The sequence below is a fragment of the Arvicanthis niloticus genome, chromosome 12 (assembly GCF_011762505.2).
Source record: "Arvicanthis niloticus isolate mArvNil1 chromosome 12, mArvNil1.pat.X, whole genome shotgun sequence".
Classification (NCBI taxonomy): domain Eukaryota; kingdom Metazoa; phylum Chordata; class Mammalia; order Rodentia; family Muridae; genus Arvicanthis; species Arvicanthis niloticus.
In genome coordinates this window covers 25,125,950-25,148,431 of record NC_047669.1, presented here as the reverse complement: position 1 = coordinate 25,148,431, position 22,482 = coordinate 25,125,950, and the positions used below count along the sequence as shown (strand labels likewise).

Sequence of the window (22,482 nt, the reverse complement as noted above, 5' to 3'; positions counted from 1 at the left end):
GAATCTGGAGGCAGAGGTTGTGGAGGGATGCTGCTTATTAGCTTGCTCCTCGTGGCTTGCTTGCTCAGCCTGCTTTCTTATGCAGCCCAAGACCACTTGCCCAGAGTGGCACCACCCAGAGAGCTGGTCTCTCCCACACCAATCACTGAATTAAGAATATACCCCACAGGCTTGCCTCTAGACAATCTGATGGAGGCATTCTCTCAATAGAGGTTCCCTTCCCCAAATGTTTGTACTTTATGTCAAAAACCAAGCAGCATCAGTTAGGAATCCACTATGTAATCCCTGTTGGAATCGGTTACATATGAGTTGATATCCGTTGCCAAACAACAGGGATTTACATTTGTTCTAGAAGCTCTATCCTTGGTGGAAAATTGCTAGTTATCTCTTCTACTTTTTGTTAAACAACCATCAGGCCCAGGTACAAGTTTCTGTGCACGCACAGGATACTAACCACTGCTTGCTCTTCTTCAGCAGGGAAAGAAAACAAAGGAAATTTCAGTCGAACAGTCACCACTGGGGGATTTTTCATTCCAGCCACAAAAATGCACGTGAGCAGCACGGGCAGTTCCTGTGACCTCAGCAAGGAGGGTGAATGGGGTCAGGAGGGGATGCCGGCTGGGGCTGAGGGGGGCTGCGAGGTGGGTGGTCAGATCCGGCCCCTGCCCGAGCAGCTGAAGGTGTTCCGTCCCATCGGAGACCCTGAGAGCGAGCAGTCCGCCCCGAAGCTTCTGGGGATGTTCTACACCTCCAGCGACAGTCCGGGCAAATCCGTCTTCACAAGCAGCCTGTTCCAGATGGAGCCCTCACCCCGCCACCAGCGAAAGGCGCTCAACATCTCCGAGCCCTTCGCTGTGTCTGTGCCACTCCGTGTGTCTGCCGTCATCAGCACCAACAGCACCCCTTGCAGGACGCCCCCCAAAGAGCTACAGTCTCTCTCCAGCCTCGAAGAGTTTTCCTTCCAAGGTTCAGAGAGTGGAGGATGGCCAGAAGAAGAGAAGCCCCTAGGAGCTGAGCCTTTTCCAGGTAAAATAGGGGCGGGTCTCCCTCTATTACAAGAGATAGCACGAGGTTTATTTCTGTGTGGATTCTGGTGGATTTTCACCAAGTTAATAACCTGTGCCTCAGCTCCTTAATTTATAAAATGTTGATGTCAATAACCATGCCTTATTTGTAAATTTGTGTCAACATTTGGTTAATACATGCAAATGTCTCAGAGCAGTGTCCTAGCACACACCGTGTCTTAGGGTTTCTAATGCTGTGAAGAGATACTATGACCACTATGACCACAGCAACTCTTATAAAGGGAAACATTTAACTGAGCTGGCTTACAGTTTCAGAGGTTTAGTCTGTTATCATCATGACAGCACGCAGACATACCAGAAGGTTGTGAACCACCATGTGGTTGCTCAGATTTGAACTCAGGACCTTTGGAAGAACAGCCAGTGCTCTTAACTGTCGAGCCATCTCTCCCAGCCCCTGCAAATCCTTCTTGAATGAACTCTTTGTACTGACCACTCACATTCTCCTCACAGGTTCTGTTACTAAGAAGGCAGCTACTGAGGACACCAAGCCAGAACCTGAAGTCCCGGGGAGAGGAGAATGTAGCCAAAGCCCTCCCCTGGACCCAGGTACCCAAGAGGAGAAGAAAACCTTGGATACATCCCTGACCTCTCAACTGTCAAAGGAAGCAGAGAAGCAGCCAAATGGAGAGAAGGTGATGGAGGAGAGCCAGGGTGCTAGCCAGCTGAAGGCCAGTACTCCACAAGAGAGCCTCAGGACTGGAACTGAACCAATGTTTTTCCATGAGATGGTAAGGTGGACTCTGCCTGTTCCAGCCACAAATGGGACAATTTAAAGAAGATTTTTTTTTTTAATTTAAAAAAAAAAAATGCTGGGAGGTGGTGGCGCACGCCTTTAATCCCAGCACTTGGGAGGCAGAGGCAGGCAGATTTCTGAGTTCTAGGCCAGCCTGGTCTACAGAGTGAGTTTCAGGACAGCCAGGGCTACACAGAGAAACCCTGTCTCGAAAAACCAAAAAAAAAAAAAAAAAATTAAGGGTTACTGCAAGAGAAACATAATATATTTATTACATAAATGAACTGATTATGATTCATATGTTTCTAATTTAATTTTGTTTTGTGTGATCACAGCTGCATGTGTGCCACAGTAGATATAAATGGCCCAGCATGAGTTTTTGAGGTCAGAGGATGACTTCGTTGTCTGTTGTCTTATCGGTTAAGGCAGTATTCTCTTTTCCTGTTTCTGCTGCACTGTGTACTGACTGTGTACCGCAGGCTGACTAGCCTCAAGGCTTCTAAGCAGGTTCCCTCAAGCTACCTCCTATCTCACCACAGGAGCCCTGGGATTACAGATGTGCACCACCACATGCAAACTTCGTATGTGGGTTCCAGGGATGGAGCTCACAGGATTCCAAGGCTAGCACGTCTACCCACTGAGCCATCTTCTTAGCCCCTTTTTTTTTTATGTATCAAAAAACTTTTAATGAGTCTTAGTGGTCTCACTTACTAGCCAGGAATGATGACAGACACCTACGATCCTATCACTAGGGAGATGGAAACTGAGGCTCACGACTTCAAGGCCATTCAGGACCATCCAGGATGTATGAGACCTTGTCTCAAAAGAAACAAAACAAAAACAAAACTCACTTCTCAGCCTGGGGTTTCTTTGCGGCTGGCCTCTGAGAAGTCCCACCACAACGGGAAGAAACCATCCAGCTCAGATTCCTAAGGCAAACACAACTCTAAATATTTTTGGCCCATAAACCACTGACACGTCTTTATGGAATGACATTCAACCCAGAAGCAGCGCAAAGCCTGCTGGTTATATCGCAGTCCCAAGTATGATGACCATTCATGAGCCCCATTCTCTAGCCTCAGACATCCTGGCCTGGTGTTCGTCCAAGGCTGTCTATAAAATCTGAGAGGTTTCCCAGCTCTGGTCTGTGATTTTAGAGAAGTTCAAATCTGACAAACCTTGTCCACTCTTGAGGGCTGGAATTGTCCATGGATGGTTTTACCAGACATCTCTATGCAGAAGGTGTAAAGGAGGTTTTTCCGGGGACACATATGCTGAGGGATAAAGAAGCCTACATTTTAATTTGCTTCCAGAAGATGCCAAGAGGACCATGTGCTAGGAGTTAGGGCAAAGCTGATGTGAAGCCGTGTCCTCAGGAAGGCTGAGCAAGGGTTTGAGCATGTTTGCGTTGGCAGAGAGATATTCTTTGCTGGTTGACTCTGATGAGGAGAGCCCAGTGCGCTAGCCACATTGCTTTGAGGAAGATAATGTTAGGGCTGGAAGAACGAGGGTGAATTCAAAGTAACAAGTAAAGGTGTCAGTTCATTCCTTCATTGAACATATTCCCAAATCCCCACTTTATGCTAAACAGTGTGCAATCCTCAACACTAGGGTCACTGTAGTATGGAGACTATCACCACTGTCCCTGCCTCTGGGGCTGCCAGCCTCACAGGGAAAAGTCAATATGCAGGGCAACGTGAAAGAATGGAGTAATGAGGGAACTAAATAGTCTTTTCTTTCTTTGTCTCTTTCCTTCTTCCTTCCTTTCTATTCTCTCACTTCCTTCCTTCCTTCCTTCCTTTTATTCTCTCATACATTACATCTTGACCAAAGTTTCCCCACTTCCATTCTTCCCAGCCCCTCCCCCAACAACCTCCCTTATCCCCTAGATCCGTTCCTCTGTTTCTCTTTGGAAAAACAAAAAGAAAGAACGACAGAAAGAGTGAGCATGCCTCCCAAAGATATCAATTGAACTTATGATTACAAGGTATAATAAGACCAGGCACATCCCTTATATCAAGGCTGGATGAGGCAACCCAGCAGGAGGAAAGGGGTCTTAGACATGGGGAAAAGAGTCAGAGACATGGCCACTGCCACTGTTGGGAGTTCCAGAAGAGCATCAAGCTACACAACCATACGATACGCAGAGGACCTAGCTCAGACCCATGCAGGCTCCGTGGCTGTCACTTTGGTCCCCGTGAGCCTCTATGAGCCCTGCATACTTGGTTCTGTGGACCAGGCATAACAATGATTAGAAATCAAGAATGTAACTGCTGAGTGAAGCAAGGAAATGAGAAGTCTGGTGGACGAAACAGAACTGTTCACCAAAGAATGCACTGAAGTAAAATCCAATTGCTCTTGGCCAGGTACTACTAGAGAGCTAACTGCAAGGGGAAACGGGGGTTAGAGACCCTAGATCTAACCCTCAGCACTCCAGAACCAGAGCCAGATGAAGACATGAGAAGTCGACAGCAGATCAGACCTCTCAGACTCCACGCCTCCAGTGGTTAGAGACACTCCCTGAGATGTCTCTCCTTACAAGAGAATTACACCATGTCACTCGAAGGGCAAGGGACGCATTACACGTGCGTGGAAGAGCGGGGACATAGCTCAGTGACTGAGCACTTGCTGGAACATACAACAGCATGTGCTTAGAACTGGCTGAGGAGGGGGTCAGAAGCAGATCATGTTCTACTGTGGACAGCACTGGATCCCCATCCTGTCTACAGCTCTGTGATTCAGGGAATTAGCCCAGCATTGTCTCCTAGGGCACTGAAAAAGTTAAACAGGAAAACATATTTCATGGCATATGCTGGGCATTCAGACACCCATGGTTATTACTGAGGCTGCCTCCTTTATTGGTCAGAATACTGGCAACTACTCCGTCCCCTTCGCACTCACTGGACTCTTGGCAGACATCAGGACCCAGAGTCCTGGGCTCAAAAGTTACTAACGTCTTCTTGTTTTTCAGGATGAAGATGACCTGGCTCAGGCCTTGATCTGGCCTGAGATTCAACAGGAACTGAAAATCATCGAATCAGAGGAGGAGTTCTCATCATTGCCACCGCCTACTCAGAAGACAAGCCCAGTTACTGAGTCAAGTCCAACCCCATTTCCCTTCCCAGAGGCCCCCGGGAGCTTGCCTAGTAGCTCTGCTCCTCTGGAAGTGTGGACTAGGGACTCAGCCAATCAGAGCGTACAGGAGGCTGCCAGCCTCACCAATAGAGAGAAGCGGGAGCCAGTCTGCAGCCTCCTTGACTCAGAGTCTGAGCCGGAGCTCAGCCCAGACCCGGCCAGTGTCGCACCTCTGGAAATACTTTTGTTAGAAAAGGTGTCTTCTTCAGCTAGAATACAGATAGGAGGCCCAAGAAATCTCTCTCCCCCACTCCCTCCTTCGCCACCTCCTCCAACTCCTCGGGAGGAGGAGCCTCAAGTCTTGCTGTCAAAGGAATGTCCTGACAGAGAAGATGAATCTAGGGATTCCAGGACAGTTCTCTACACAGAGCAGCCAAACCCCAAAGACAGCCCTGGCATCCCTCACCTCTGTCAGAGAGAGGAAGCTATTACAAGCCCAAATGAGCTGCAAAATGCAAAGGATGCTGTTCCCGAGAACAAAGGCCCTGATCCTCCAAGCCCAATGAAGGAGATTGAAGTCATCCCACAAGAAGAGGGAGATGCTCTCCATTCAGCACAAGAGCCTTCAGACTGTGACGAAGATGACACTGTGACGGACACTGCCCAGCATGGCCTGGAGATGGTAGAACCCTGGGAGGAGCCCCAGTGGGTGACCAGTCCCCTTCATTCTCCCACTCTGAAAGAAGTTCAGGAGTCCCAGATGCAAGGCTCCCAGGGCCACCGATTAGAGAGGAGACTTCGCCACAGGCCTAGCCTTCGCCAGAGCCATTCTCTAGATAGCAAAACCACTGGAACGAGCCACTGGACTCTTGAGGCTCCCTTCTCCAGCAGCTGTGCCAATCTTGAAACAGAGAGGAACTATGAGCCTCTGCAGCCCCCGGCAGCCAGGATCAAGATTGCCGGATTGGAAGAGAAAGCCCTAAAAGCCTTCAGAGAGTTCTCTGGCCTGAAAGGGTTAGAGGTTCTTCCCAGCCAGAAGGCACCATCTGGTATACAACCCAAAACAGTAGAAACCAACTTTATCAGTTTAGCAGAGGAAAAGGAACAGGGACCACAACTGGAATTTAGCAACCCTCAGATTAAACACAGTGATGTACCCGGGCCAGAGAGCAGCAAGGAGAATTCCCCTAGGGCTCAAGAAAGCACCTCACCTGGGGAACATCCCCTAAAGTTACAGCCGAAGAACACTGAGTGTGGGCCTTCAAAAGGGAAACACAGGCCTTCTTCCCTCAACCTGGACTCTGCCACTCCCATCACTGACCTTTTTCGACTTGAGAATGGGGCTTCCTTTAGTTCACCAGGAATAGAGCTCTCTGAACTAGGAGACACCAAGGTCACCTGGATGAGCTCCTCTCACTGTAAAGCAACCCCCTGGAACTCCCAGGACACTCAGGACCTGGATATCGTTGCCCATGCCCTGACAGGCCGCCGGAATTCTGCTCCCGTGAGCGTGTCAGCTGTGAGAACCTCCTTTATGGTCAAAATGTGTCAGGCCAAGGCAGTCCCTGTCATCCCACCCAAGATTCAATATACACAGATCCCACAGCCCCTTCCCACTCAGAACACAGGGGAAGGAGGGGCTCAGCCTCTGGAGAGGAGCCAGGAAGAACCTGGTTCAACCCCTGAGATCCCTCAGAAACCCACCAAAGATGATTCTCCCTCCTCCCTGGGAAGCCCAGAGGAAGAGCAACCCAAGCAAGAGACAGGAGCCTCTGCATCCCGGAGAATGGCCAGCACTGCATCCTGCATGTATGAGGGGTCCTTCTGCTCTCTGGAACCAGGTGTATCTACTTTGGTCTCCACACAGGATGCAACGGTGCAATGCAGAAAACGCACATCAGAGACAGAGCCATCGGGAGACAACCTTCTTTCTTCAAAACTGGAGAGAGCATCTGGGGGTCCTAAACCTTTCCACAGGTCAAGGCCAGGAAGACCTCAGAGCCTAATCTTATTCCCCATCATGGACCACCTACCTTCCTCACCCACAGTGATAGATTCCAAGGTCCTACTGTCCCCCATCAGAAGCCCTACTCAGACAGTTTCCCCTGGCCTTCTCTGTGGAGAGTTGGCTGAAAACACATGGGTCACACCAGAAGGGGTTACGCTTAGGAATAAAATGACCATCCCTAAGAATGGCCAAAGACTAGAGACTTCAACAAGCTGTTTTTACCAGCCCCAGCGGAGATCCGTGATTCTGGATGGAAGAAGTGGGAGACAGATAGAATGAAACCAGTTGACCTGCTGCTATTCTCTGTAAATGTGTTGGGCTCATCTGGTCCTTACAGGACCAACTGGCCATTCTCCAGGCACAAGCTATTGAAATTAGGGCTTATATTTGCCTCTGACCACCTCCTCTCTCTCCCTCTCTCCCCACTTCTCCTTTGTCTTTGACCATGCATGAGTCCATTTGCTGGAAGAGTGATTAAGACAAGGACCAAAGAGTGAGGTTTAAGGAAGTCCACACAAGCAAGTGGGGGAGGGTTAGGCAAGGGAAGAGATTAGGATGCTCACCTCTGGTGGGAATCAGGGCTCCTCTGTGAGTCAGATTATTCCTCCACTACCATTATCCCTTACTGTTGAGAGCTGCCTGTGATAGTATCCCTTGAAAGAAATTTTTTTTTTTGCCTGAGTCAGAAAAAAATCTTCCTCTTCTGATTGAAGGCTTCTTTGTGCTTTTTTTTTTTTTTTTTTTTTTTTTTTTTTTCTCTTTAAAGCATGGGTTCTTCTGGAGCAGTTTTTAATAAGCTTTGTAAAAGTGTATTTACTCCCCCGCAAATAGAAGCAGATCTGAAAATGCAAACTAACATGCACTTAAGATCTCCAGGTGGGGGAACTTTCTTGTACTCATTCCCTGGGACTGCTGCAGACCTGTCCAGGGTGATCCATGAATCAACATAGAAAGTCAGAATCTGTACTCAAGAGCAAAGGCCCAGACTGGTCCCACCTACAAATGCTTCTTGGTGTTGGCTTTATTGTGACTCCGCCTACCACAGTGCTGAACTCTGATTAACAAGTAGCTAGACAGACTGAGTACTGAGCTGAGACATACAAGGTATACAGGGATGGTGCGTCTGCTTTCTTTATAGTACCAGAATCCAAGTGCCACATGTCATAGAGGGAGGCACAACTTCATTACAGACCTGATATGTTTAAGTTGGTGAGGCATTAGGAGAAGGAAAGCCCTAGCTCTCCAGCACTAACCTGGGCCTAGCAGGATGGGGAAAGAACCCCATCTGTCACTGTCTTCAGAAATGCACCGCCTTTAGCCAGTGGCTCCCTCCCTTTCTCCTCCCCTCATCGTTGCTCAAGGGCAGATTTGTCTTCATTCCCCATATGCACCATCCACTCAGGTGCTCAGACTCGCTCTGACTCTTGTCTGGATACAAGCAGATGCAATAAACCAATCTGATGTCCTTTACACCTGCTGGAAGGCTTCTGGTGCTTCTCCCACAAAGGCTTAATGGGGCACTTCTCAGAGTTCAGCCAGGCTCAGTCATTGCACAAGTTTCTCTAAAGACTAGCAGTATCTCTGGGCTGACCCCACAAAGCCAGGACTGGACTGGGTAAGGGGCTAAGCTGAAGTCGTCTCCAGTGGGAATGTAGATGCTGACGTTCTATTGCAGACCTCATGTTCCCTCTGCCGTCGCTGATAAACCTTAAGGATTTGAAATCTTGCCCTTGTTTTTTGGGTTTTTTTTTTTTTTTTTTTTTTAAATACCTGGGGCAAGGATACTTAAAGTCAACTAATTAGAGTGACCCCACATGAGGAGCCAAGGGAGCAGTTAATAGGCCTTCAGTCTTTGCTTTCTCATTAGGAGAGGAAAGCATTGGACCAACAAAAACTGAGATGTCAACCAACAAGAAGTCTTAGGGACACAGCATTTCCCCCTAGTCACGAAAGGTGAAGAAATATGGTGTCCAGAGATGAAAGTGGCCATGTTCTGGAAATTTGAAAAGTGCATTCCTGCCTTATCAAGAAATATGGTTGGTGAGCTTGGTGCCAGGCTCAGTGTACGTGCATGCTTTGATAAAGACTTGCTCCAGTTAGAATGTGAAAAGAGCCAAGTACCAAACGAAACACTGAGCCTACTTAATGATTGTTCTGTTTCCTAATACTTCTAGGATGTGTTTTTATTGGCAGTGAGACAGGAAAGCAATCATTTACACACTGACAGGTGACTTAAATTCTGAGGGCTGATTTCAGAATGACTGCCACGTTCCCTTAGACACCATTCATTTATGACATCACCTTCAGGTGAGCAGGCGTGCGAGTGTGTCCCTGACCCACTGTCAGCCATTTGGAAATATTCCTTACTTCGGTTTTTCTCAGCCAGTCGGTTCCAGAAGGGCTTGAAATCTTCACCGTCTCAGTGACTGCCTCTCCAGTGTGGTCCTCTATCAACTGTCACACACATGGTCATAAATTTTGTGGGCTGGGTGAGCCTGGCACTCAGAAAATCCCATTTCATGAAAAGACAGTTCCTCAAAATGCTGGGGTCACCGTCTGGCCACTACTTGGGGCTCTCATATTCTCCCCTGAGAACGGACAAGTAAGAATCACTCTGCTTGCTTCCATCCAGGGTCAGGGGGAAGTACCACTGCTGTCGGGACCTGCTGATGTACCAAAACGAGCTGTAGAGCCAGTCTCCAGAGCAACCATCATTCCACAAAACTGAGTAGTTCACTTCAAAGATTAATGAAATGCGCACACATACACTTTTTTGGCACATTGTCTTTAAGAGAATAATCCATATTTATTTACAAAATAGTCTTCCCAGGCTTTTTTTTTTTTTTTTTTTTTTTTTTTTTTTTTTTTCATTTTTTCCAAAATGGACCGGAGAAAGAGCATTTGGGTTTTTGTGTGTGTGTTTGTTTGTTTTGAGACAGGGTTTCTCTGTGTAGCCCTGGCTGTCCTGGAACTCACTCTGTAGACCAGGCTGGCCTTGAGCTCAGAAATCCACCTGCCTCTGCCTCCTCCCAAGTGCTGGGATTAAAGGCGTGCGCCACCACCGCCCGTCGAGCATTTGGTTTTTATTCCCTACTCTTGGAATATAAAAAGACCTAACCAAGACCAAGACCTTGCTATAAAATACTAGCTTAATCTAAGCCTTCAAAATTTTGCCCAAGTTTAATTTCTGGATTCTGGAGACGCTAAAAATGTTTATGTCAGCATCCTCACCAAGTACTCACACTGTGGTCTCACAAAGAGAAAGGGAACAAATCAAGCAGCCTGAAACAGCCAGAGCAGGGTGAACGCCACCGTCAGACACAGGCGAAGGTAGAAAGGAGCAGCTGGCACCTTCACTAGGACTGTTGGCAGTAGTCAGATGACCTACTAATAAATATTCTAATTAAGCAGAATTGCAAATCCAATAAAATATATCAGTGAGATACTTGGGTGTTGAGAACTTTGTTTTTAAAGATCAAAGTGAAGATGAACTAAGTATTTCTGATGGTTTATGTGGTTCCCACTGGTTGGAAGATCTGTTAGATAGAAACCAAAGATCTGATTCCACACACCATAAAGGATTTAAGAGTCTTTGATCACCCAAAAAAAAAAAGATTTAATTTCTGCTGTTGATGAAGTCACACATGGGCCCAAGAGGAGCTATTAATTTCATGCCGCGTTTAGGCACACAGAAATCACGTTTGGCCAAAATTAGGCTGGTAAGTCATGTGTCTACCAGGCCTTATGTTCCTACCCTCAGAAGCCCTGGAGAATATAAGATTTGTTTGTTTAGGATGGGAATAGAAATTTCTAGTAGGTCCAATTCCTGCTTATATTGATTGGGATTGCCTTCCACTAAAACTGGTCCTACTTGATAACAACATGCATCTTAGGGTTTGCTGTCCAAGAGTTTAACTTCACGCATTTCAAAGAAGGTCAGCTCAAAATGTGCAATGACAAAGAATATGCTCCCCTTACCAGCATCCTTCCTAGCCAAACAGTCGGAAGAGGGAGCAAATGCACCACTGCAGGCAAGAGGAGATGGAGATGAGAGAAGGGTGATTGGCTGAGACCAGCTCCAGTCCCAGCAGCGTAAAATAACTAGCACACAGATCACTTAGTTTGAGGAATGTTAGCATCACAGAAACTGGTTCTCAATGTGGGTCAAAGTGGAGGCTGCTCATTTAAGAAGCCATGAATCCAGTCACGTGCATCACTGGATGAACCTCGATGCTTTGACTCAGTGTAATGCCATTGTACTCTCTGGCTTATAATTCTGCAGAGTAAAGCACTTTTTCAAAGGCCCCTATTGGCAGCCATGTGACTGCAAGCTGTTTTCGAACTCTATAAATGTTTCCAAAGATATAATCAAAATGTTTTCTATTCATTAAAAACATATATTAAACCTACCCATAGAGACCTCTAAGTATAATTAAAAGATTTTTATGCCTTGAAATGTACTCTAATAAATCATATATAATTCTTGGGATGGAACTATTGGTTAGAAGACATGGGGTCACCAAGACCAACACACAGAAAAGTAAATCATGGCATCAGACTCATAGTTCCAGTTTGCCGTGTTGGACATCACTTTTGTTGCTGTTACCTCAAGGTCAGATTTCACAAATCTCCCATAATTCCTGGTTTTACTTTTTAAAAAATGATGATGACATGGTTTGCTGGGGAGATGGTTCAGCAGCTAAGAGCACTGGCTGTGCTTGCAGAGGACCTGGGTGGATTCCTGGCACCCAGCTGGGGGGTCACAACTGTAACTCCAGTGCTAGGAGATCCATACCCTCATCTGGCTTCATCAGGCAGACATGGGGCACAGACACACATGCAGGCAAAACACCCACACACATACATTTTTGGTTTTTGTTTGTTTGTTTGTTTTTTACAAAGAGAAGCAAACTTATAAGGTCTCACTCTGTGGATCAGTCTGGCCACAGTCCTCCTGCTTCAGCCTCTCAAGTGTCACAATTTCATGTTTGAGTCACCATATCCAGCTTCCACAAGCTTGTTTTTGTTACATCTTGATAATCAACTGTTTACAAGTTCACCCTCTTAACCATAATCATTTAACCAAAATACCCAGAGTAACTTGACATCCTGTGCCAAAAGCAAATTGTAATGAAAAAAAAAAAAAAAAACAGAAGACAGCTGATTGCTTCTTAGAACTCTGTAGCATAAGAACTCTAGTCTACTGCATAGGTGCAGGCTGTTTCCCTATTGCTTGAATCAGTTAAGGGCTTTTGATTTGGGGTGGGCTGTGTGGTCTGTTCACCTATGCATGATTACAGAGCATGTGGAAGTGGCTCGACACACCTGTGCAGTTTTATGTGGGTACTGGGGATCTGAACTTGCATACTGAGGGTTCTGCCCACTGAGCCAGACCCCAGCCTAAGTCGAGTGGTCATACAGTGCTAGAAAGGTTTAAGCCAACATTTCTTATCCTGGAATTCATCATATGTATATGGAGGTGGGGGGGCTTGGGATGTGGGAGGAACATAGACTAAACCTTCTACAAGGGTACTTTTCCCTTACTCCACCAGACTTTTACAAAGGACACACGCTTCTCCTGTTCCTGCACCATCACTTCATCATACAAAATACCCTCACTATCAAACCACAGGGTCCGAGCTGCTCTGGTTTACTGTTCTTTAGGTGTGATGTACTCTGCATACCAAATGCCTAGCTTTGGCACCTGGCTCCATTTCCTTCTACCACATATTTCCCCAGCACTTGGATTTTTATTGTTCTCAAGGAAAAGCCACCAACACCCCTGTGATGATTGTTCTTGAGTTCAGAAGGTGACAGGTACCCTGGAACTGGAGTTATGGATGGCTGTGAGCCACCATGTGGGTGCTGGGAATCAAATCCAGGTCCTCTATAAGCAACAAGTGCACTTAACTACTGAGCTAACTCTCCGGCCCTGTAATCACTTATTGTGTGGGTGTATGTACATGATGGATTTGAGGCATACATGGAGATCAAGACAATTTTCGGGAGTCAGTTCTCTCTTTCCACCACCACCAGGTCCAGGAATCAAAATCAGGTGTCAATGTTGGTGACACCTTTACCTACTCCACCATGACATCTCAGCACTCCCAAACCCCTTCAATCTTCTGACTTGATTTTGGAACAGGGTCTCTCTAAATTTTTCAGACCAGTCTTGAACTCACTCTAGACACCTAGGCCTTGGATGTCTGACCTGTTTGCCTTAATCCCTAACTGTCAGGGATTACAGGCTTCAATCACCAGGCCTACCTGTGTTTAGCTCCTTATTTCTACCTACTTAAACTTAGTGTGGGGATGCCATGGGGAGGAGGGTGTTGGGTGCCAAAGGACACATGTGGAGGTCAGAGGACAACTTGTAGATGTCAGTTCTCTCCTTCTACCTTGTAGATTTGGGGAATTGTCAGGCTTGATGACAAGTGCCTTGACCATTGAACCATCTTGCCAACACTCTGACTTCTGACCATGTATGGGCTTCTAGGGTTACATGTAAGATTATTTCACACCTGGTATTCTGTTACCCTAAGTTTCTCTTTTCTCTTTCTAGAACCGTCTGTTCTTGCTACTTCATTCCATTTGTGGAAGATTACCAATGCCTGGCCCACTATTCTAACAGCACCATTATCAAACCTGTCATCCTTCTGCCTCAGACTCCTGAGTACAGGGGTAACAGATGTGTATCACACTTGACTTTAACACTTCCATTCATATGACCTGCCTAGCAGCTATCTACTCTTTTTGTGCCACAACTTCCAAATTCAGCCAAACCAACTCTCAACAGAGGCTCATCATGTTTATACAACTGAGGGGCTAGAGATAGCTCAGTGATGAAGAACACTGACTGTTCTTCCAGGGGACCTGGGTTCAATTCCCAGCACCCATACGGGGGTTCATCGGTTCCTAGGGTATCCAATGTAGTTTGGTTTCCATAGGTATCAGGTACACACAGCACAGACATATGTGCAAACAAAACACTCAAACACATAAAAATATTTTTTAAAAAGATCAGTTTCTCTTCTCTAATTATCTGAGCTATTTCTGTAGACAAGGACCAACTTGGGACCTTTCTTTGTTGCTGCTGAGACAGTCTCACTATGCATCCTACTGACCTCAAACTCAACTACAGAAAATGTGCCACTGGACCATGAGAAGCAAACCTTCAAGATCCTAAGCATAGCAAGATGGCAGCTTCCCTGGCCCCTTTCCTCACAATTACATTTAGGCTGAGCCAATTTAAAGAGCAAGAAAGCTAATATACCACCACCTTATGCTTACTGCTGTAAAATGAAAATCTTGGCCTGGCTTAGTAGACATAAGGGAATTTGCTACCAAGCCTATCAATCTGAGTTCAAAATCCCTGGTTCCACATACAGGATAGATTCAACTCTGTTAGCTGTATGTTCTCTGTGGCTAAAACACATAACTTTATCTTTCTGTGTCTGACCTTTGCTGAAAAGTCATATCCAAGGGCTGATGGTTCAGTGAGTAAAGCCACTTGCCACCTGCCACCTGATTTCAATCTGCAAATCTGAATAAAGTTAGAATTCCCAAAAGCTGTTCTCTGACTTCCAAAGACATACACTTGTGTACACAGACAGACAGACAGACAGACAGACACACACACACACACACACACACAGAGAGAGAGAGAGAGAGAGAGAGAGAGAGAGAGAGAGAGAGAGAGAGAGAGACAGACAGACAGACAGAGACAGAGAGCGCGCGAGAGCTTAGAGAGATGGCTCAAGAGTTAAGAGAATTTACTGTTCTTCCAGAGAGCCTAACAAACATCAAACACCCACAGGCAGCTCACAACTACCTGTGACTTCAGCTCCAAGATATCCAATGCCTCTGGCCTCTACAGGCACCTGCATTCACGCACAAAGAGAAATTAATTAATTAAATATATTGATTAAAAATAATTTTAAAAGATTCTTTTAAAAAGTAATTTTCTGGGCTGGAGAGATGACTCAGCAGTTAAACACACTGAGTGCTCTTCCAATAATTATTTCCTAAACTAAAAATAGTGATACACAATTCTCATATTTCTCTCTCTCCCTCTCTCTCTCTCTCCCTGCCCCCCCCCCCCCACCCTCTGTGGAGGGTTAGAAGCATCATGAGGTCAAGGCCAGCCTGGGTGACTTAACAAGATTCTGCCTTTAAAAAGTAAAATCATCTCAGCCAGGCATGGTGGTGCATACCTTTAAACCCAGCATTCAGGAGGCAGAAGATGAGGCTAACCTCATCTATAGAGTTCCAGGATAAGCAAGGCTACACAGAGAAACCGATCTCAAAAAAAGCAAACTAACAAATAATCAATCTCCTTGGCTAGCCATGGTATACCATTTCATTATAGAGATTGGCATAGGAGTGTTGTGACAGTAAGACCTTTTCTGGAAGAAGGAAAAAAAAAACCCTTGTGACCCACTTCAGTCATTTTTTATGCTTTTTAAATCAAAAACCTGCTTCTATTTAAATATGCCTTTAGTGGGTGCCATTTCTGCTAATTGTTTATTAGCAGAAATAATAACTTCTGACTTCTCTCTACTGCACTCATCATTTCTAGCAGTGACAGGGCACAGACCCTTGCTGATGAAACAGCTCACATCTCTTCAGTGTAAGTGTCTGCATTTCCTATTGCTGAGCCCCAATGCCTATACAGCATGTGGTAGAAGATTACATGTGCCGAATGGGTAAAGACTGGCTATCAAACAGTTCAATTTAGAAGCAGTATTCACACCACACTAAAGCCACGTTTAGCTGCAACATGAAGGTGGGTGGCTATGCACACACACATTCCTAGAATGGGTTTCCTTTGCTGAAGTCTTTCCTCAAGAATTGTTTTATGAGTTAAGCTTTTGAACTACAAGGCTGCTAGTTTTGTTTTGTAAGTCATATCTGTATCATCCAAGGCTTCAGAGTGTAAACAGCTGAGCCTAGCACAGAAAACAGGACAGTCTGGGTTTGTCCTCTACGACAGGAAGCTGAAAGTGCATCAGCTTCCAAGAGCATGGGCAGTGGGGACCTAAGGGGGTAATGCTCACAAATATGGAGGTGCTGAATTAAAGTATGATGTTTATTTACTTATCTTTTGCACTGTTGGGGAACAAATCAGACCTCGTGCACATGAAACAAGTACACTGACATGAAGCTGCATCTCTAGCCTTTGAGTATGAATTTAAAACACAAATTTTGGCTATAGATCAAATTCTGAGACAAAGCAGCAACTTCTTATATTTTTTTTACTCTCTTAACTCCAAACCCGCCACTGTAAAGAGGTGGCAGCTGGAGCGCCCACCCTAAGGCTGTTGTGCTGAGGGCTTGCCCAGTCTTCCAATCAGCTGGTGGTTTCCATCTCCCCACACTCTAGTGATGCACGTGTCATTTACACTCAGCTTCTCCCTGGGACATGTCTCCTCCTTCGTGAGTGTGGGCATCCCAAACACTTCCTGTCTTTGAAAAGCATCATTACATATAACTAAGAGTAAAAGGGAAATCTTTGGAAGTGAAAGCCATGGAAGCTCGGGCAAAGTGACAGCAACCCCTAGGACCCCAGGTGAGATTACTCAAAAGTATCACAAGAGGCAGAGACAGCTGTTGAGAAGGGCCTTCCCCAGTAGGACTTGAACTCACTCTGCTGCAGTTACCCCAGCACTATTAGCCAGCTAAGTTAAGGGGGGGAGAGGGGGTACAGGGAAGGCAATGCCATCCGTCTGCTGGGTTTGCTTTTCTACAGCAAGAATTATGGCCAGGAGAGGAACTAAAGGAAACAAAAAAGACTAGAAAGAAAACAGACACCCCAGAGACACCAAGTCAAGTGATATGCAAAACATGCTCCTAAGTGAATGTTACTCCAGAGCCAGACAAACAAGTCAATCTTTTACTGAAGGGGCAACCTCTCATGTATAATAGTCAAATATACTAACACATGAAAGATGAAACATCATCTTGTTTATGGATACATTTAATATCCCTTGCCCTTCCCAACTTTCAAAACATAATAGTATACAAAATATAAAATATCTTAAATATTTATAAAAATCGCAAGAAAAAATAGATCGTATGAAAATACTTTTATCTGAGTTCTCCCTCGTTGTTGAGAGGCAGCTTAGTTGGCCTTGAGTTCGTAACTGTTGAGGGGGTAGGAGTATGCCCTGCCTAAGACTATTCTGTCCCGGAGGAGCTTAAATAAAACATAGTAGTTGCAGAAAAGGACGAGCGCCATGGAGAGCGTGTGGTTCCACTTCTCCGAGCGCAGCAGGGAGTAGAGCTGGTAGAAGACCACGCTGCCCTCGATGAGGATGAGCAGGTTCAGCACGCGTAACGGGCGGTGAAACAGGAACTGCCCAAGTGAACACACAAATGTTATTTTGGAGGAAAAGTAAGGTTATTTCATTCATTTTCCTAAAACAATTGCATAATTATAAGTGCGCATACCCAATACCAAGTAAATCTGCATATTCAGTGGCAAACTAGTCTTGCTACAGAAATCTAGAACCGTTCTCCTTTAGCTCATGAACAACAAAATAAATTTTAATGCAATGCCTATAAAATGCAAAAAATGATTATGTACAATAAGATTCTTCTAACATGGTATCATAGATATATTTTACCTAAGACATTCCAAAGTATCATTTATCTAAGACCAGAATGGTAAAAGGACCACATGGAAATATTTTAGGTTTTGTAACACCGACCAAAGAATTAAAGCTGCAATGCAGTAGTAACATAACTTCTTTAAAATGTATATTTAAAAATATTAAGATATTTTAAAGTATATATTTATTTATACATAATGTATGAATTATAACATAATTTAAAAATCATTCTTAGCTTAGGACCTAATATAAGACATAAAAAACAACACTAGACAAGTTTGGGGAAGTATCAATACATAACTTGTTTTGCAAAGGGATTTTGCTCTGTCGCCTAAGCTAGCTGGTTCTGACAACCACTTTGCCTTAGCCTTCTGAGTGCAGGGATTATAGGTCGTATATGTAGCTACACCAAGCTACATCGATGTCATAGCGTTCCCTAAACCGTTTACAAACTTTGATTACTGACTGAAATCCTCTACCCTATATACTTTTGCTGAGTCCTTTCTACTTTCCTCGACTATGAAGAAATCAGGCAAAGACATGGGAAAGAAGGATGAGAAAGGAGCAGGCACTAGAGCCAGGCTGAGCTAACCTTCCAGGGCTGCTCTCAAGGAAACTGTTTCTCAGAGCAGTCCTCAGGGGACAGACTTTAACTTGAATTTTATTAAGATATTCAGCAACACCATGTATAAAATTGACTCAGAATTACTGTTCTACAAAGATTATAGCAAAGTGCAGCAACCCAGAAACTGAACAAGTCATAAAGGTTTTAAAGCATAACAGCTCCTGCTAATAGGCAAGCTTTATTTATTAAGTCAAATTTATCAGGGTTTTTAAAAACCTACAGAATCTCACTCATGTAGCTAAAGGCTGGCCCAGAAACTCTTGCTCCTCCTGCCTCTACCTTTCCCAAGTGCTAGGATTACTGATGTGAGCTGCCTTCCTAGGCAAATAGTCAGGTTTTAAATGAATTTGAATGCTCTCATTTCACAAAAATGTTCTAAATTCATGGGCTCCTCCAGGGATTCTGACTCAGAAAAGGGACCCATTCACTGACGAAATATCTAGAAAACGGTTTAATCAGAACACAACTCAAGGTATAAGGTCAAATGGAACAGAAGCTGGGCTTAATGCCTACTGCTTTTTCCTCTTTTAAATTTTAACTTTATTTCTTTCAAACTCAGGTAAACACTGAGAAGACCCATCATTACTACATTAAATAGTACTTTAATGCACAGATCTCGTTGGCTTGTTTTGAACAAGGTTGATATAGCTGAGACCTCCCTGAGCTCTTGATCCTCCTGCCTTCACCTCCCAAGTATTAGGATGACAGTCACATGCCACCATGCCAGGCCCAGATACAACATATGTGAAGGTCACTTCTAAACCAAACTATTAACAAATTAAGCTGTCAGGTGTAAAAGGAAGTCATATAATTGTCTACTTGTTTTAAGCAACAGTATATGAACTTCAAGCTGCCTTTTCCAAAGACATTTCTCAAGATCAAAGGCCACTGTCACAGTAATAGTAGTAATTACCTATTATTCTTAACCCCCTATTGTGAATCACATACAGAATGGCCTCCTAACACTTCTAAGATTATGCTTAAGAGTAAGTAAATGGTACTTGCATAAAAGCGGGCATGGGATACATCTGAAGGCACTGCCACGTTGTAAGGTCCCATGGCTCTATATAAACATCTGCTGTGCCGCACCAACACCCCTTGAGGCCATATTGTGTTTTCTGACCAACTATGGGGAAAAGAAACACACTGTTAGAATACTGAGAATTAGGGAAGACAGTGTTTGAAAGGCCAGCTGCATTTCTATGATGATCAGATTAAGGATTCAAGGCTTCATCTCCCTGAACTCTAGACATACATTCCATAGGCAAAGCCTTAGAAGTTAGAAAGAATTTATTAAGATAACTTCACTGCTATACAGCATACAGCAAGTACTGAGTGGCACGGTTAACTCAGTGTTGAAGGATTTACAGGCTTGGAAGAATGAGCAGGCCAGAAAACAAAGTATTAAGAGGGTGACTTGTCATCTGGATCCTAAGTGAGCAAGCAGTACGAGGATTCAAACAGGAAGTGAAAGCCAATGACAGCGAAAGCAGAAGAGAAATGAAGAGCACTGCTAACTAGGAGACGTCTGCTGTGTAATCACACCCGAGAGAGGACCACTCTGCTGGTGTCTCACAGATGTGAGAAACTACATAGGAGAACACAGACAAACACAAGTACTAACAGACTTTCATCTTTATCACTTTCTTGGTTTACTTCTAGAGGTTTCTCTAAGGAAAAGAAGTTAGGGAAGAAAAGGGTCCTTTCCGGCATCAATGTAATGGAATTGCAGAAGGATGGAAAGCTTCAAATTAAACCTTTGTTTTCCCCACTTAAATCTAAGTTAATCATTTCCTGATTTTGGAAAGGTTAGTTTCCTACGATAAGAACTGGGACAGCAGTTTAGATATGTTAAAAATAAATTATTCTAGTCCCCTGAAGCTCTCCCAGTTTAGAACACGCTCCACCGGCCTTGCTCACACTTACCAGCATTAAGGTGATGGTACACCTCATGGCCACGTGCCACCAGTAGCCTGAAGATGTACAGTACTAGGACTGTGGGTTGTACTTTCAACTGTTATTGAAATCTGTCCTTTGCCCACATTCAGGTTTCTTTTCAGCCTGGCCCAATCTCTTTCAGTTCCTGGGCTTGAAGGCCTGTGCTAATCTGTATCAGACATCAAGGCAGATAATTGAAGGGAGAACTCTTGAGGGGGAGAGGGGAAGGGACGGTCACCTCAATCTGTCCCTCTAATGAGGGGAAAACTGGTGGATGAAGTTGTGAAATATTTAATTATAAAAGAGAAGAAGGTGAAGAGGGCCCATATTTGAAGAAGATGCTCCAAAACTGAGGGACAGTTCTGACAGGAGGCTCAGAGTAACAGAATGAAATCATCTGGAAGCTAGGCATTTTGAATCCTAGAGGTCATACAAAGAAATGATTAATATGGGTACACAATAAAAGTTTTCATTTAATAGGAAAACAAGGAAACAGTACAGAGATTAGGAAGAAAAGGAAAGAACTATAGGCAAGAAGACTGACTACACCAGATCTGATTAATTAATAAAGATTAAGCAAATTCCAGCTGTTTAAGTGTGGGATGATGAGGCAGCAACTACTCAGCTGCGGCAATGAAGATGCGGAGACAAACCTTAAGTCTTACAAAATAGTTTAAACTATATTACATGTACATATATGTATACACACAGACACACAGACAGACAGACACAGACACACACACACACACCCCTACACACACATATATAGTAAAACCTGAAGGAGACTCAGTTTAGAGCAGAATGCCCGCTAGCGTGCTGGGCAGCTGAAATGTGGACCACTGGAGGAGAGCTGGTGATGGTGATGGAGATGAGTTAATGCCCTGCATTCTTTTTAGTACTGTGACAAGCAACCACGCAAACAAGGACCAAGAAAGAGAATGGCACACAAAGCATGGAGACGTGAGCAGCATCATGAAGAGAAGTGTTACTTGGTTTGTCCTCTGCCCTACTCACATGTGCTGTGGAGCATTGCTGTAGAAGCCATGTTCCAACTTCTGCCACTTGCCCAGGTGAGCAGCTGATTTGTGTAGCAAGTCACAGTATTTGGATGGTAGCAGTTGCGTAGTGAGCATGACAAAAGCATTGATCCACACCATAATGAGGTGCTCGCATGACCAGCGCATGTCGTAATACTGGGTACTCTGGAAGAGATCATGAGAGAAACGATCCATGCGCTGGCGGTGAACAGAGGCAGGGAAGGGTGTGTGGACAAATGCCACACTGAGTCAACATGCACTGTTGTCCTGCTGTCCGTGCAGAGTCTTCCAAAATCAACCTGACTTTCTGGCTGTACGAGTTAGGGCTGGGAGGGAGAGCAACCATGTTTAAGTGCTTCCTTTCTGGAAGACCTGAGTGCTTCTGAAGTCCAGCTGCAGAAGTGCTTCTGAATGGGTGAAAGGGGGACACTAAAATGGCCCCATGTGGTATCCAGACCACTCATCTCTTCTATTGAAATAAATTAAGTTTAGTTGGATGGTTAGGTTAAATTCAAGGAAACTTTTGAAAACCTGTTAATAACCACAGCAGTCTAAATTTAATTGAAATTTTGGCTCTCTTAGGCTGCTACGTAATCATTCTATGTTAAGTTCAATCTTTAACTCGTCCCAGAAACTTAAAAAAACATATTGGGGGAGTGGGGGAGGAAGAAAGAAAGGAAGGGCTACCATGGGGTGCATCACATATATGGAAATACCTCTCCGCCAACCAGGAGCGGTATTAGTGCACTCCAGATGCAGCCGAAATCCACCATCCAGGCTGCCAAAGGGGAGACAGAGAAAAGGGGAATTAAACAAGAAATGCCCAGTTTATGTAATTGACACAAATCCAGGGAGCCCGGAGCAGGATACCTGCTTACCTTCACAAAACACAGTGGGAGAAATGCAACATAGTAGGCACTGAAGAGGGAGTTGAAGAGAACTTCCTTGATTCTGTGGTTGAAATCTGCTTTCAGACACTCCACTTCACTGCGAATGAGATCGGGAGACAGGGGGCAGCTGTGGGTGGGGATGGGTGTGGCGTTATGAAACTGTTCTTTTAGAGACTCCAGCAGTAAGGAGAGGAAATCTTTGGATCTGGCCAAACTGCCCACATTTGAAGCCGCTTCCTCCACTGCCTGATGCTGAACCACATAGTCTGTGAGAAGAAGATGGGCTCTGCTATCTTGGTGGAAACAGTAGAGAGGAACATAAACACCAAACCTGTAACACACAGTGAATATGAAAATGAGACCAATCTCCACCTCAGCACAGCATGTGACTACAGCATGCTCTACCCAAGACAATGTAACCCCTAGGGGCTTTGTTTTCAATGACAACATACAAACATGTAGAAACAATCATTTTTATCAA

General features: G+C 44.8%; 2 protein-coding genes across 4 annotated transcripts in view; one reads left to right on the top strand and one right to left on the bottom strand.

Moving 5' to 3' along the window:
- Arhgap31 (Rho GTPase activating protein 31) overlaps positions 1-10,344 on the top strand; it is a 111,407-nt gene extending 101,063 nt beyond the window's left edge. Inside the window, exons 10-12 of one of the 2 annotated variants that reach the window (XM_034515714.2) lie at positions 478-1,026; positions 1,536-1,813; positions 4,790-10,344. In XM_034515714.2, coding sequence (XP_034371605.1) covers positions 478-1,026; positions 1,536-1,813; positions 4,790-7,180 — 3,218 coding nt within the window. In that variant the 3' untranslated portion in view covers positions 7,181-10,344. Of the gene's footprint in view, positions 1-474; positions 1,027-1,535; positions 1,814-4,789 lie in introns of both variants that reach the window. The other variant, XM_034515713.2, reaches the window with a different exon arrangement.
- Positions 10,345-16,779: 6,435 nt separating this feature from the next.
- Positions 16,780-22,482, bottom strand: part of Tmem39a (transmembrane protein 39A) — a 29,112-nt gene continuing 23,409 nt past the window's right edge. For both annotated transcript variants that reach the window (XM_034515587.2, XM_034515588.2), the window contains 4 exons: positions 21,990-22,332; positions 21,089-21,276; positions 19,142-19,262; positions 16,780-17,255 (listed from right to left, as the gene is read on the bottom strand). In XM_034515587.2, the coding sequence (XP_034371478.1) occupies positions 17,022-17,255; positions 19,142-19,262; positions 21,089-21,276; positions 21,990-22,332 (886 nt within the window). In that variant the 3' untranslated portion in view covers positions 16,780-17,021. The remainder of the gene's footprint in view (positions 17,256-19,141; positions 19,263-21,088; positions 21,277-21,989; positions 22,333-22,482) is intronic.